Source organism: Rhinoderma darwinii, chromosome 11 (assembly GCF_050947455.1).
Source record: "Rhinoderma darwinii isolate aRhiDar2 chromosome 11, aRhiDar2.hap1, whole genome shotgun sequence".
In the NCBI taxonomy this organism is placed as follows: Eukaryota; Metazoa; Chordata; class Amphibia; order Anura; family Rhinodermatidae; genus Rhinoderma; species Rhinoderma darwinii.
The window spans coordinates 84,597,206-84,611,969 of NC_134697.1; the positions used below are offsets into that span (position 1 = coordinate 84,597,206).

General features: G+C 46.9%; 2 protein-coding genes across 7 annotated transcripts in view; one reads left to right on the forward strand and one right to left on the reverse strand.

Moving 5' to 3' along the window:
* LOC142663315 (membrane-spanning 4-domains subfamily A member 4D-like) overlaps positions 1 to 5,855 on the reverse strand; it is a 120,663-nt gene extending 114,808 nt beyond the window's left edge. The window contains exons 1-2 of one of the 4 annotated variants that reach the window (XM_075841917.1): positions 5,457 to 5,855; positions 1,423 to 1,615 (exon numbers count right to left, since the gene is read on the reverse strand). The gene's annotated coding sequence lies outside the window, so the exon portion shown is untranslated. The remainder of the gene's footprint in view (positions 1 to 1,422; positions 1,616 to 5,456) is intronic. The other 3 variants (XM_075841912.1, XM_075841918.1, XM_075841916.1) reach the window with 3 other exon arrangements.
* NDUFV1 (NADH:ubiquinone oxidoreductase core subunit V1) lies at positions 5,488 to 14,746 on the forward strand. 3 transcript variants are annotated; one of them, XM_075841906.1, is made up of 11 exons: positions 5,890 to 5,970; positions 7,162 to 7,270; positions 9,283 to 9,362; positions 9,461 to 9,631; positions 10,001 to 10,184; positions 11,727 to 11,916; positions 12,273 to 12,485; positions 12,661 to 12,827; positions 12,918 to 12,999; positions 13,542 to 13,687; positions 14,552 to 14,746. In XM_075841906.1, exons 2-11 carry the CDS (start codon positions 7,175 to 7,177, stop codon positions 14,633 to 14,635), a joined length of 1,413 nt encoding a protein of 470 aa, XP_075698021.1. In that variant the 5' UTR covers positions 5,890 to 5,970; positions 7,162 to 7,174; the 3' UTR covers positions 14,636 to 14,746. The 3 variants fall into 3 exon arrangements, with proteins under 3 accessions (XP_075698024.1, XP_075698021.1, XP_075698023.1); XM_075841908.1 differs by having other exon boundaries at positions 5,923 to 6,021; XM_075841909.1 differs by lacking the exons at positions 5,890 to 5,970; positions 7,162 to 7,270 and adding an exon at positions 5,488 to 5,547.
* Positions 14,747 to 14,764: the final 18 nt, after the last annotated feature.

Here is a 14,764-nt window from a genome sequence, read left to right on the forward strand (position 1 = left end):
ATTGACTTCAATGGGTGCGTGATGCGCGAACAATGCACAAATATAGGACATGTCGTGAGTTTTACGCAGCGGACACACGGACACACGCTGCGTGAAAATCACTGACAGTCTGCACGGCCCCATAGAGTAACATAGGTCCGTGCGAGGCGCGTGAAAATCACACGCGTTGCACGGACGTATTACACGTTCGTCTGAATAAGCCCTAACAATAAGGCCCAGTTCACAGAGTTTTTGGGCCTTGATATTGACTCGGACACTGCGTCAGAATCAGCACCAAACAACTTCCAAAACCGCCTCCCATTGATTTAATCTGAAATCAATGGGAGCCAGTCGCGGAAAAAAGGAAAAGCAGCACGTCCTTTCTTGCCGCGGTTCCGCCTCTGACCTCCCATCAAAATCAATGGGAGGCAGAAAATGCATTTTTCGCTGCGTTTTTTGTCTGCTGTCCTCAATCGCCGCGGGCAAAAAACACAGCAAGATAGTGTGAGCAGGTCAAAATCTGCCTCAAAATTCGGTGCGCGGTTCCAGGCGGTCGTGCGGCTGCGTGCGGTCGCGGGTGCGCACGCACGGGAGTTTGCGGGTGTGCGCGATCGGTCGTGCGGGCGGTGTTTGACGGCCCCCATGACGAGAGGGGGGGGGGCCCGCAGCTCACGACATTCTTTTGGTGAAAAAAATGGGCCCCATTGCAGGGGCCTGTTTTTTTTCTACCAAAGGCAAGTCGCGGCAATTGCTGGGCCCCCCTTTCAATTAGGTTTGGCCGGGCCCCTCACATCAGTACCCCTAATACCCCCCTGATGGCGGCCCTGAGTAGCATGATATAGTGCTGGACGGAGTACCGTTAACAGGCGGTGTCACGGTAGGGGGCCCAGAAAATTTAGCTGTATGGGGCCCTGAAATTCCTGATGGCGGCCCTGGTTGGTGGTGACAATTATGCTATGTGAAGGCTCATGAAATGAATTTGCACTGAATTTACGTATATTTTACTTGAGTAATCTTGTTGGATGAAACAGAACGACAAACAGATGGACGCAGCGAGCCGAATGATTTGGGGGTATGGGAGTTTGGTGTTATTTCTATGATTGTTTTGTACAATCGGTAATACGACTACATAGAATAAAATGAATCCATATTGTTCAAGGGAAAAAGCTTCATATCTCCGATATACAAAGTATGAAATATAATAAAAAAATACATGAAAATATTAAAATAACCGTATCCCATGTACATATTGTATACGTATGATGGTCATATGGCTGTGAATGCAGTATAACCCGTTATAATAAAATCACATAATTCACCACACATACTGTATATATATATATATATATATATATATATATATATATATATATATATATATATATATATATATATATATATACATACACACACACAACTATTTCATATTCTACATTATATTACCTTAGAGGGTTATCTGGGATTTTCTAGAATCGGCAGCAGGATATGGAAAGGTATAAAATAACATCAGATATCCAAGCTGACTATGTTCTCATTTGCATTAGCGGCTCCGTTTAGAGCCTCCGCTGTAAATTCCTTCAGATGCGACGGGAGAAATAGCGCTGCAGTAAGGTCCTCGCCCCAATGAAGCTATTTTCTGAAATTTAACAGATTCGATTTCAGAGAACGGGTTAAAGTGGAGGCACATTTTAACTCGGCGGAACATATTAAAAAAAATAATCGGCCTGCCAGCCTAACCTATAGAAGATGGTGCGGCAGCAGCTGTCAGTCATATCTGATATTAGTGGGAATCAGTAGGACGGGCATTGAAGATGAAGAATGGATGTTGGTTCTGCTTTTTACAAATGGACACTCAAGGTGCACGCCAAGCAGGGAGGCTTTGCAAGTTAGTCGTGGAAATGAGGACACAAGACCCTGGATTGATGCAACAAAACGGCACCAATCTCTACCATTCGCTGGCTCATTTCTCGGGTCCTCCCTGATGCAGGGGTATGTCCTCTGACGTCTCTAAACCCTTATCTACCTTATGGCCTCTTTACTCTATGTCACACGGGCAAAGGCCCCAGGCAACTTGACCTGCCGCCTCTCTTTCTGCCACACAGAAGGCCCCTGGCAACTCCCACCTGCAGGAAGGCTCCTGCACTCCACCCTCTGGTTTAGCACTTGTCGGGAGGCTCACCACTCTTCACCCCTCACCAATGATATGGTGCAACAAACAGGAAAACAGCGTCCAGACCGTTTCTCCAGGTGCCGCTTAAGAAGCCATGGACCGCCATTGCCTGCCAGCAATAAAAGGAACATTACACCAATGAAACATTTACAAGAAAGCAACAGCTCTTCTTCAGGATCTGTGAAAGAAACAATACAACAAATACCATGTTTCTGGGGGCAGGGAACCCCTTCCCACACCTTACAAAGGGAACGTCCCTGACAGAGCCCCATACACATTAGATTGTCATCACATCTCAACAAATAAGGGTGATCTGTAGACATAAATGTGATGTGTATGGTAACTTTTACACCGGACAATTATCAGGCAAACGAGCGTTCACAAAACGTTCGCTCCTGATAATTGGCAACGATCAGCCGATGAACGAGCAAACGCTAGTTCATCGGCTGATCGTTTAGGCAGCATAAAATATTATCATTGTCGGCAGCACATCTGGGTGTGTAAACATGGAGACGCGCTGCCAACATGATAGAAATGTATCATCGGAGTAACGAGCGCTCTTCCCCATACGTAGCTCCATGTGACAGGAGCAAACGAGCGCCGATCAACGAGCTGTCTCATTGATCGGCGATCGTTCACACGGGCCCTTGTCTGTTGATAGTTCCTTGCCTCCGACCTAACAACCTTCTTGAGGGTCATCACCCCTCACACCAGAAAAGTCTAACGGTTAGACTCCACAATAACACCTCATAAAGTTCTTGGTCAGAGGTTTATCTCCTGCCATTGTCCTGGGGTCAGGAAGGTGACACTGCAGCAGAGGTCTTGGAGTGGGATGGAGTCTGATTAAGATACCATCTGTGAGTCATGGAGCTTTCCTGTAAATGACTGCAGCGTAGCGAGACAGGGGTCCCAGGCGTCATATAAACCAGTGCATCAATATTTACGACTGGATGTTTGTGCCGCTCAGCATGACATAGTTACATAGTTGATAAGGTTGAAAAGACGCAGATCCATCAAGTCCAACCTATAATCCTGCCGTGTTGATCCAGAAGAAGGCAAGAAGCCAATGAGGTTGATGCCAATTGCCTCATTATTGGAAAAATGTCTCCCCGACTCCAAATATGACAATCACGATAAATCCCTGGATCCACGTCCCATCTCCAGAATCTAGTAATCATAACTTGTAATATTATATTTATCAAGAAAGTCATCAAGGCCTTTCTAGAACTTGCTGAATGAATCAACCATCACAACATCCAGTGGTAGAGAGCTCCATAGTGTCACCGCTCTTACAGTAAAGAATCCTCGTCTATAATTTTCTACCCAAGACATAGGAAATGCCCCTTGTCCTTGTTACAGGTGTAAAAAGATCATTAGAAAGATCTCCGTACTGTCCAGTTATATATTTGTACATTGTAATTACATCGCCCCTCAGCCGTCTTTATTCTAAACTGAATAGCCCCAAGTTTGATCACCTTTCTTGGTGCTGCAATCCACCCATTCCCTTAATTACCTTGGTCCCCCTTCTTTGCGCTCGTTCTAGTTCAGCCATGTCCTTCTTATACACAGGTGCCCAAAATTTTACAGAATAGTCCATGTGTGGTCTGACTAGTGATTGAACTATGTTCTTGTCACGAGCATCTTTGCCTCTTTTGATGCATCCCATCATTTTATTTGCCTTTGCAGCAGCTGCCTGGCACTGGTTGCTAAAGGTAAAAGTGCTGTCCAACAATATCCCCAAATCTTTTTCAGTAGCAGTTTTATGCTGAGTGGCGACCCTAACATAGCACCCTATAATGTTAGAGTTCTGGTTCACTTGCACTGTGGGGGGCGTAATACAGACTAAGGCCGGATTCACATGAGCGTGTTCAGTCTGTGATATACGGTCCACAGGTCGGCCGCATTTACCGGACTGAGCGCACTGCAGGGAGCCGGGCTCTTATCGTCATCGTTATCTATGATGCTAGGAGTCCCTGTCTCGCTGCGGGAAAACTGTCCCGTACTGAAAACATGTTTTCCGTGGAGACTCCTAGCGTCATAGATAGCGATGACGATAAGAGCCCGGCTCCCTGCAGTGTGCTTAGTCCGGGAAATGCGGCCGACCTGTGGACCGTATATCACAGACTGAACACGCTCATGTGAATCCGGCCTAAGGTCTGTGCTGCTACCTGTGTGTATTACCCAACATGGCTGCAGGGGACACAGGTATTTCTCAAATATGGAAACTTGTCGAATAACATGATAATGCCACCAGAATTCTAGGCTAGCACCCCTACAACAGCGGCCACCACAGCGCCCTCACAACAGCGATTGCCACAGTGCCCCTATTATTCCTGGCCAGCATCCCCATAACAGCAGTGGCCATAGTACCCTTATCATTTCTGGCCACTCTCCCCTATAAGATTGCCTTTGAGAGGTCCCCATAAAAGCAAAAACAACAGCGCCCTTATAATTCCTGGCCAACACCTCGAAAACGGCAACTACCACAGTGTCCCCAGAATTTCTGACCAGTAACTCTGTAATAATGCAAGTCATGGTGTCCCGAAAAAGAGTGCCATGCCTCCCCTTAAAGGGTTATTCCCACCTCAGACTTTTATGGCACATCTGGTGAGATGACGGCTAATTCCCGTCGGGGGCTATGTGGAGACCTGGCCATACAAGTGTCTTTCTCCATTATGTTTTATGGGAGTTATGGAAAAATCTGAGTACGTGCATGCGTGTTCAACTTTCCATGTGGTCCCCATATGGAATCCGCAGCCAGCCGCCACCTCACCGCGCAAGAAGGGGGATCAGGTGACCTCTGTTCTCGATATAGGTGCGGGTCCCAGAACGGAGACCCACATCTATCAGACATTTCTGGTATATCTAGCCAATGATTCCATAATAGCAAGGGCCTCAATACGTAACCGCAATGTCCACAATTTGTTAAAAAAATTCCACAAAAAGTGGTTTTATTTTGCGAAAGAATTAAAAAAAATACACAATATGGTCATGCCGCAATTGTTATGACTGGTATAATAAAGTTAACACGTAAACGACTTAAAAAAAATGCAAAAAAGAATAAAATGAATTTTATTTCCAACCCGGACAAAAAATAATAAAAAGTTATGGCTCTTGCAATGCGGCGACATAAAAACTATTTTTTTTCCTACGAAATGTGCCATTATTGCGCGAAAAGTAATAAAACATAATAAACGACACATATTTGGTATCGCCGCAATCACACCGACCCAAAGAATAGATAACACGTCATTTATGCCGAACGGTAAGTGGCGCAAAATGTAAAATTTAAAAGGTGTGTCCTTACCTCAAGTTTTACACAGAGCTTATAAACGTTAATGTTTGCCGGAAGGTTAAAGATTTTTCGATGGGGTCCGGCCTTTTCCGGTTACGCCACTGCGTCCGTCACAATGATGGCTCTGGCTGCCGCTCATGGCAGGCACAGTGGCTGTCTGTATTGAGGAGTTCAGTGGGGCTTGTGTATGTTAGAGGGAGGTTGTACCTATTTTGAGATCATTATGTTGGAGGGTATGTGACATGTCTAACCTTTGCACCATTTTTGGGGCTACCCGTTTTCTATTTGCATATTTTGGAAGGCTATAGGCATATTCAGTTACTTTACTGTACTCTTCGATATGATATCACACAGAACATGAACGCTGCAGGAAACGCTGCACCTATTTATTAGTATCACATTCTGGAACTTGCCCGAAGTCAAGATGGCGGCTCCCGCCATTAACGTCATATCATGCGCCGAGTACATTTCAGGAGCAAATCTGCGCCGGAAGAGGAGGAGCTTGTGACGGCGGCCGCTGCTGAAGGTGACACTATATAAACATAAGAAGTTTTGAGGGTGTCAGGACAGTTTTAAGGTGACAGGCGGCTGGTAATGGGCAGCGGGTGGTTTTGGTGCCCTGTGTTACCCGGTGGGATTGGGCACGGTGTGCTTATGTAATGTGTCTTAGTTGTAAAAGCGTCATGTGACGTCATCCCTGCAAATTAGATGAAACTATTACAATCGGAATAGTCATATGGTGTAAATAGACGCATAGGTGTGAACAGGTGATTGCGGCATTACACTGGGGCCCCCCCCCCCTTCCTCTGTATACAATGTATATGTAATATTCCCATTATCATATGCAGCATTGGGGACTATCTAATAAAATAACATGAACTGGTAGAGCAGAGACAAGAAATGGAAGCCCCAATATAGGGTAGTCACTTATAGAATGTATTAAAAAATATATTAATGAAAGGGGTTTCCAGCACCAAAAAACTGATAGTCTATCCCCAGGATAGGCCAATAATGTCGGGGTCTGACTCCCAACGCCCCCTGCCGATCATCTTTGAAGGGGCCGCTGCGCTCGTACGAGGATAGGCCATTTTTCTGGGACCGGACAACCCCTTTAAATCAATGTTTTAGGTGACTTCAAAAAATTTTTAGATTGATTTTTATTAAAAATGTCACTTTGTTTTTCCAGCACAGCTTCTATGTATCCTGTACGGCAACTGTATCAATTGCTATGAGCTGATTTCGTCAGCTCAGCTGGACTGACGGCTCGGCTAAGGCCTCGTTTTACGTTGGAGGTTCCGTTCGGGGCCTCCATCGCAGATCCGGCAGTAAATCCTGGAAACAATAACGCAGCGTGCGTAAAGCCACAGACACCCCTGCGGAACCCATTAAAGTCAATGCGTTCCGTCGGCCGTCAGTTGTGTCCGTCGTTCATCAGAACTGGCGTTTCCAGTATTTCCGATGTTCTTCTATGACGGAGGAGAACAACGGAAAGCGAACGCTGGTGTGAATCCACGAGCGGCGCCTGCGTGACTCGGATACCAGATCCGGCACGTGGCAGCTATTACAACGGCGAGTGGTCGCCTTCCAGCCACAGTGACTGGTCCGTTATTTCGGGAAGTAGTCCGCCATCCTCCAGGCTGTGTATTATTACAACATGTTAGTCATTAAGCTGCAGTAAATGGTTTCTTTGGTTCTTACGCTGCCACGTCTCTTCTAGGTCTGCTGCCAGAATGATGCTGTCTCTCCGACAAATCCTGCGCTCGTCCCTCCCCTCCCCTGCACCCGCTGTGTCGTTAATCAGATTTAACTCTACAACACCTGAACAGGTAAGTGGTGTGCAGGACTACAGATGGCGACTGAACTGGTGCTGCACGGTGCGCTATACATCCCATCAAATATGACGGAATTGCCGCTGGAGGCTCCAAAGAGACGGTGGTGTGAACTCAGCCTAAACTTACTCTAGTGACGGAATGTAAAGCACATACTTTTCTGTAAGGCCCCATACACATGATCCGTAATTACGGGCATCGCCAACCGCAGACTGTCGTCCGCATTTGCGGGCCGTGCTCCCATTATAAATTATGGGAGCACGGTCCGTAAAATAAAAAAATGGGACATGTCCTATTATTTTACGGAAGGTTTCTAGGGCAAGGACACCTTCCCATAAATATATGGGAAGGTGTCCGTCGGCCATAGAAATGAATAAGTCCGTAATTACGGACGAATTCTACGGTCGTGTGCATGGGGATTCAATGTTAAATTCTGCTTCCAGTTAGTCCGCCGTCAAGTGTGAATATTGCTGCTGCCCGTTAGTCCACAGTCCAGTGTGAATGCTGCTGCCCGTTAGTCCACAGTCCAGTGTGAATGCTGCTGCCCGTTAGTCCACAGTCTAGTGTGAATGCTGCTGCTGCTGCCAGTTAGTCCACAGTCCAGTGTGAATATTGCTGCTGCCAGTTAGTCCACAGTCCAGTGTGAATATTGCTGCTGCCAGTTAGTCCACAGTCCAGTGTGAATGCTGCTGCTGCCAGTTAGTCCACAGTCCAGTGTGAATATTGCTGCTGCCAGTTAGTCCACAGTCCAGTGTGAATGCTGCTGCTGCCAGTTAGTCCACAGTCCAGTGTGAATATTGCTGCTGCCAGTTAGTCCACAGTCCAGTGTGAATATTGCTGCTGCCAGTTAGTCCACAGTCCAGTGTGAATGCTGCTGCTGCCAGTTAGTCCACAGTCCAGTGTGAATATTGCTGCTGCCAGTTAGTCCACAGTCCAGTGTGAATGCTGCTGCTGCCAGTTAGTCCACAGTCCAGTGTGAATGCTGCTGCTGCCAGTTAGTCCACAGTCCAGTGTGAATGCTGCTGCTGCCAGTTAGTCCACAGTCCAGTGTGAATGCTGCTGCTGCCAGTTAGTCCACAGTCCAGTGTGAATGCTGCTGCTGCCAGTTAGTCCACAGTCCAGTGTGAATATTGCTGCTGCCAGTTAGTCCACAGTCTAGTGTGAATGCTGCTGCTGCCAGTTAGTCCACAGTCCAGTGTGAATGCTGCTGCTGCCAGTTAGTCCACAGTCCAGTGTGAATGCTGCTGCTGCCAGTTAGTCAACAGTCCAGTGTGAATATTGCTGCTGCCAGTTAGTCCACAGTCCAGTGTGAATGCTGCTGCTGCCAGTTAGTCCACAGTCCAGTGTGAATATTGCTGCTGCCAGTTAGTCCACAGTCCAGTGTGCATGCTGCTGCCAGTTAGTCCATAGTCGAGTGTGAATGCTTAAGACGCATAGGTGTGCGTAATGCGGTAATTCTGATGTTTAAATTTGGTGGCCAAAAACTATAATTTGGCTCCTACATTTTTAGACTTTCCCAAGTGACTTTTGTTTTTAGACTTCAGTTTTGTTGGACTGTTTTACATCTTTGCACTGAAGGAAAATTCAAAGTAAGGGCTTATTCAGATGAGCGTGTAACTCGTCCTTGTGATGGCCATAAAAAAGCGTCCGTCACACGGACTCATGCACTTCAATGGGGCCGTTCACACGGCCGTTGTTTTAACGGACTTTGTGAAGGGTCGCTGGCAAGATAGGACAAGTCCTATTTTTGTCCGTTTTCACGGATCCCTCAACGGACTTCAGTCTATGGGGATCTGTGAAAACGGGTCCCACGCGGGTGCGACTGACGTGAAAATCTTCCGTTTTCCATGTTCGAGTTTGCCCTCATTCGTGTGAATCTGACTTAAGCAGGAGTTGAATTGCTGCTTCCTACAAGGTGAATGTGTCATAGACGCCGGTTGGTCCCTTTAGAATAGGACCGTCAATTTCAGAGGAACAGATACCATTTTTATATGAATTAAAATCCCCAGGCACCAAAAAAGACAAAGTTTGGGCCGCTGAGCGATGAAGATCGAATTTTCACCAATCTGTATGGTCGTCACGACTGGAGGTAAATCAACAAGTCAATTTGTCTCCGTTTTTTGTCTTTATCCCGGTCCTGCCGCTGCACAATTTTACCATCACCACCTATGTCTTCACTTCCTGCAGGTTGAAGGGCGCTATGAGCCGCGGTGACTGGTACAAGACCAAGGAAATTCTTCTAAAAGGAGTTGATTGGATATTGGGGGAGGTCAAAGCTTCAGGCCTGCGTGGAAGAGGTGGTGCCGGTTTCCCAACAGGCCTGAAATGGAGCTTCATGAACAAGCCATCTGATGGACGGTGAGCTCCAGTTCAGCACGCTGAAGCAGAACTGACCAGAACGGTATTCCTTCTATGTATAATGTAAGAAGCCGGGGAAACGGCCGCTACCGAGTCCATATAAAGTCCATCTGGGCTCCCCGGCACTACAAGTATACCTGGTGGGTGTTCAAGATGAATTAAAAGCCTCACCAGTGCTGGTGGTGTGCGACTGCAGGTCCATGTGTGCCCCGTATATATTGGGTAGAGAAGGGAGAGGCTATAAGTGGACCGCTCCTCTACTCCCCGTACGTCAACTCGGTAGTAACTACTGGTGGTCGGACTTGACGGCAAGCATCTTAATATTTACCTCTACGGTGTAACATTTTCCTGCCTTTTTTAATTTTTCAGCCCAAAGTATCTTGTGGTCAATGCAGATGAGGGGGAGCCAGGGACCTGTAAGGATCGGGAGATCATGAGGCATGATCCCCACAAGTTGGTAGAGGGATGTCTGGTGGCGGGTCGCAGCATGGGGGCACGAGCTGCCTACATCTACATCCGAGGAGAGTTCTACAACGAGGCCTCAAACCTTCAGGTAAGAAATAAGATAAGAAATTGATGGCCTATCCTCAGGATCGGTGGGGGTCAGGCTCTCGGCACCTTTGCCGATCAGCTGTTATGACGGAGACAACGGTGCTTATGCGAGAGCTGCTTCTCCTTCCATCCTTACCTGCTTGTACTGTGAATCGCTGACGCACCTGTAGTGGCAGTTTACGGTATTACAGCTTTATTCTATTCAAGCGAATGTGAATACACTGTAATACTGTGAACCGCCACTACAAATGTGTTGGCGATTCACAGTACAAGCAAGTAAGGATGGAAGGAGAAGCAGCGCCACATCCCCTTCAAAACAGCTGATCGGCGGGGGAGCTGGGAGTCGGACCCCCACCGATCAGGTATTGATCGCCCATCCTCAGGATAGGTCATGAATTTCTTTTGACTGGAAAACCCCTTTTTAATTGCTATCTGACTTGCATCTCCACTTGTTATAGGTCACGTTTGGTTATCATGATGATAGTCATACAGAGATTTTCTTACCTGGTAGAAAAGGTGTTCTAGGGGTTGTCTGGTATTAGAATCCTCTTCCAGAAACGGCGTCACATGGTCTGTTTGTGGTATCGAAGCTTCGTGCTATTCCAGTGGTGGGGCTGATCTGTACTACCAGACACAGCCAACATAAAAGAGTGGCGCTGTTTCTGGGGTGAAATGGAATTCCGTGACCATCTGATAAGGCTTCTGCCATTTATAACCTGCGCTGTAGGTTACGGACTCACTACCGGAATGTATAAAACTTCTATGTGCAGCTGTTGTCGGTGCTGAATGTCCTCCAGATCATGGTTCACCTTTCACTACCGATGGTGTCAGCACATCTGACAAAAGATTAACCCCTTTCCGCTGCAGCCATTTTTTTCGGATTTTCACTCTTGTGCATACGAATACTAATCTCGTCAATACTAATGTATTGCAGTTGTAAGAGTACAAAGATGGCAGACCAGGCTACCATGCCAACCATCGGCACCTTGAGTTCACATCGCGAGGGGGCCCGATGCAGCGTCACACGTTTCTAACCGCTTAGATGCTGAGGTCTCCTTTGACCGCGGCATCTAGGGGGTTAAACAAGCGGCATCCCGCTTGTTACACCCAGCCGACACGCTCGACCTCTGCCGTATATTTACGGCGGATGCCCGGACGGGCTTAATATTTGGGTATACATTTTGTAGCTTGGGTGCAGGGGAATAATGTGGGTTTTGGGTGAAGTTTTTGAACTGTGGCAGTGGTTCTGGTGAATAAGATCCATCCTAGGATGACTAAAGGGGTTTGTACCTGCTCCATAATCCCCCTCCGTATGCCCCATTAGGACATAGTGAGCACCGCCGCCCTTTCTCAATGTTTATCCAGGCACATTGGCACTGCAGCTCCGCTCCAATCACAACCGCTAGAATGGCACGGACGCTGCTGCCTTATTCTTCTGATCATGGGGTCCCCCCCACGTGATCACACACAGGCTATTAAATCACCTATCAAATCAATCATTGGTCAGACTTGTCCGTAATATATGATGTTGTATTTGTAACAGGTGGCGGTCCGGGAAGCCTACGCTGCAGGTCTGATCGGACGCAACGCCTGTGACTCTGGATATGACTTTGATGTGTTTGTGGTGAGAGGAGCCGGGGCTTATATTTGTGGAGAAGAGACGGCTCTGATTGAGAGCATCGAAGGAAAGCAGGGAAAGCCTCGCCTCAAGCCGCCGTTCCCTGCGGATGTTGGTAGGAATCTATTGCTCGTGGCGTTATAATGTTACTATTGGTGGGATCTTGCAGAATTACCAGACTTCATCATTAAGTGAATGGGGCTGAGCTGCAGTACCGCACACAACCTGAGGGCAGGTGTGGTGCTGTTTGTTTTGTTTTTTTTAAGAAAGTAGCCATGTTTTTATAATCCTGCTTCTTTCATTTTAATCTGGAATTCCCATGTGGTCCAAATTTTTTATTCTCCAGAAGAAGTGGATTTGGTTCCAAGGTATAATAGACTGGACAGAAATGTACTCCGGGGAGTGGGATGATCTAGTTGTGAAGTTACAGGATAAAAATAGTCAACATTAAAACTGTCTGATTCCTTGAAGGTGTTTTTGGCTGCCCGACCACAGTCGCTAATGTAGAGACGGTTTCCGTGGCCCCCACTATCTGCCGCCGTGGCGGATCCTGGTTCGTCGGCTTTGGCCGGGAGAGGAATTCTGGAACCAAATTGTTTAACATCTCTGGACATGTGAACAGCCCATGCACCGTAGAGGAGGAGATGTCCATCCCACTGAAAGAGCTCATAGAGAGACATGCAGGTATGTGGCAGCGGGTAACGCTGAACATTACACATACTATATAGACTGTCTTAGGATAGGGACCCTGCTATAGGGCAGGGGTCAGCTGTTGAGAAACTACAACTCCCAGCATGCCCTGAAAGTTAAAGGTTTCCTGATGGGTTTTGTTTTTGCGTGACGTTCTGCTTTCCCGTAGGCGGTGTCATTGGTGGCTGGGACAACCTGCTTGCCGTAATCCCAGGCGGTTCCTCCACTCCTCTCATCCCCCAATCCGTGTGTGACGACGTCCTCATGGACTTTGATGCTTTGGTTCAGGCGCAGACCGGCCTGGGCACGGCGGCGGTCATCGTAATGAATAAATCGGTCAGTGTCCAGTTCAGTCACACAGATGCCAGCGCCTTGGCTTTACCGGAGGACTTCACTTCTGAATTCTTCTCTGCTCTTCTATTGCAGACGGATATTGTTCGGGCCATTGCGCGTCTCATCGAGTTCTATAAACATGAAAGTTGTGGTCAGTGCACCCCCTGCAGGGAAGGTAAGTGAATGACATGCTCTCATCCCCATAGATCATCAATACGATACCCTAATAAAGCTATAGCTGTGTAATTACACCCACAAAACTCTTCTCGAATGGAAAGAACTTGCAGATTCTGTGGCGTCACATGACCTCCGCCATTCAGCAGCTCTGAACACTTCAGAGCTGCTGACTGTCTGAGAGCTCCACCATGTAACTCCATTGGGGGAGGGGTGCTGGCAGTGCCGTACGTTTACAGTGATGGCAAAGGCGCAGCTGCCGGGAGGATGACTGTGATTGGCAGCATAGTGCCGGCGCAGTTGTTGACCTAGCGCTACGCCAGCACTTTGAGATGGGAAAACCCCATAATGTTCCTGCGCTCCGCAAAAATGGCGAGAAAAAAATAAGATCCACCTTCAGAATGTCAGTAATCCAGAGGCGAAGCGTCTGGTCCTGGATGGATGAATGAGATTATCTTGGCTGCTCATAGAAATTTTTTTTTTTTTGCATTAGGTAATTTAATTTCTTTTATTTTTTATTTTTTTTTTACGAATCGCCACCAGGCGTTGACTGGATGAACAAAGTCATGTGGCGAATGTGTCAAGGGAACGCCCGTGCAGATGAAATCGACATGTTGTGGGAAATCAGCAAGCAGATCGAGGGCCACACTATCTGCGCTCTGGGGGACGGAGCCGCCTGGCCTGTGCAGGTAAAACTCATTTGGTGTACAATCCGGATTCAATCACCTGTCGGGGGAAGCGTCTGCCTGAATACCAGTTTTTGGCACAAATATGAAATTTGTATCGGCTTCATATTCCGTATTTTTTTAATTTTTTTGTGCATGCCGTTTTTAGCCCATAGAACGCTATAGGTTGAGTGCAAAAACGTGACATTCGCTTTTAGAAAGTACATAAGTACATATTTGTTCTAGATATATATATTAATTTTTTTCTACACCCGTATTTGAGCGACATGACAAACGCAAAAATTGTTATTGCGTTAATAAAACAGAACAAATGGATGAAAACTGATAACTTACAACAAAAATGGGACAAATTGTACAAAAAAAAAAAGCTCCGTATTGCGCAAACGTATTTTTAAGGTATATATGGTTTTTTAGAGCAGCATTTCTGATCTTTGCAGCTTGAGCTTTTACTTTTAGGTGTCGTACGTCTCGGGGCCTGTTCACATCCGCGTCGGACTTCCGTTCATAGACTACGCTATTGTTTCCGCGGAAATAAACGAACTGCAACCGACGCATTACCATTAAAATCCATGGTAATGCAAACGGAAGGTATGGTTTTTCCGTACGCTGGTTCCTTCTACGGAAACGCAACGCTGACGTGAACAGGCCCTAAGGCTCTTTGCCGCTGCCAACAGCAGGCGAGGGACTAGTTGTGAAACGCTGGTCCCAACAGTAAAAGCTGTGATCTGATTGGATACATTCACACATAGCGGTTGAGGTATGATTGCGTGTTTTACTGCAACGTAAAAATGCGTTTTAACCGCACCTCAATATGTGAATATTCCCAGAGCGCGCGCACCGCTATAACCAGTAACTTAACTCTTGCAGGGTTTGATCCGCCATTTCCGGCCCGTGTTGGAGGAACGTATAAAACAGTTTCATGCCGCCAAGAGGCAGCAGACCAGCAGCTGAGGGGGCGCAGAATACTCTTCGTAAAAGAATGGAATCCATTTTATTTATAGGATGAAAAGTGATGTATGATCATCCGTGTGTGTGCTAATAAACCAGAACTTTCTAAGCCGACTTCTGTTGTGTAGACCT

Excerpts from the sequence above, each read along its gene's own strand:
- NDUFV1 (XM_075841906.1), top strand. The coding sequence starts at position 7,175 with ATGATGCTGTCTCTCCGACAAATCCTGCGCTCGTCCCTCCCCTCCCCT. Across the intron at positions 9,632-10,000 it reads AACAAGCCATCTGATGGACG|CCCAAAGTATCTTGTGGTCA; the intron begins GTGAGCTCCAGT and ends TTAATTTTTCAG. Across the intron at positions 13,688-14,551 it reads GAGCCGCCTGGCCTGTGCAG|GGTTTGATCCGCCATTTCCG; the intron begins GTAAAACTCATT and ends TAACTCTTGCAG.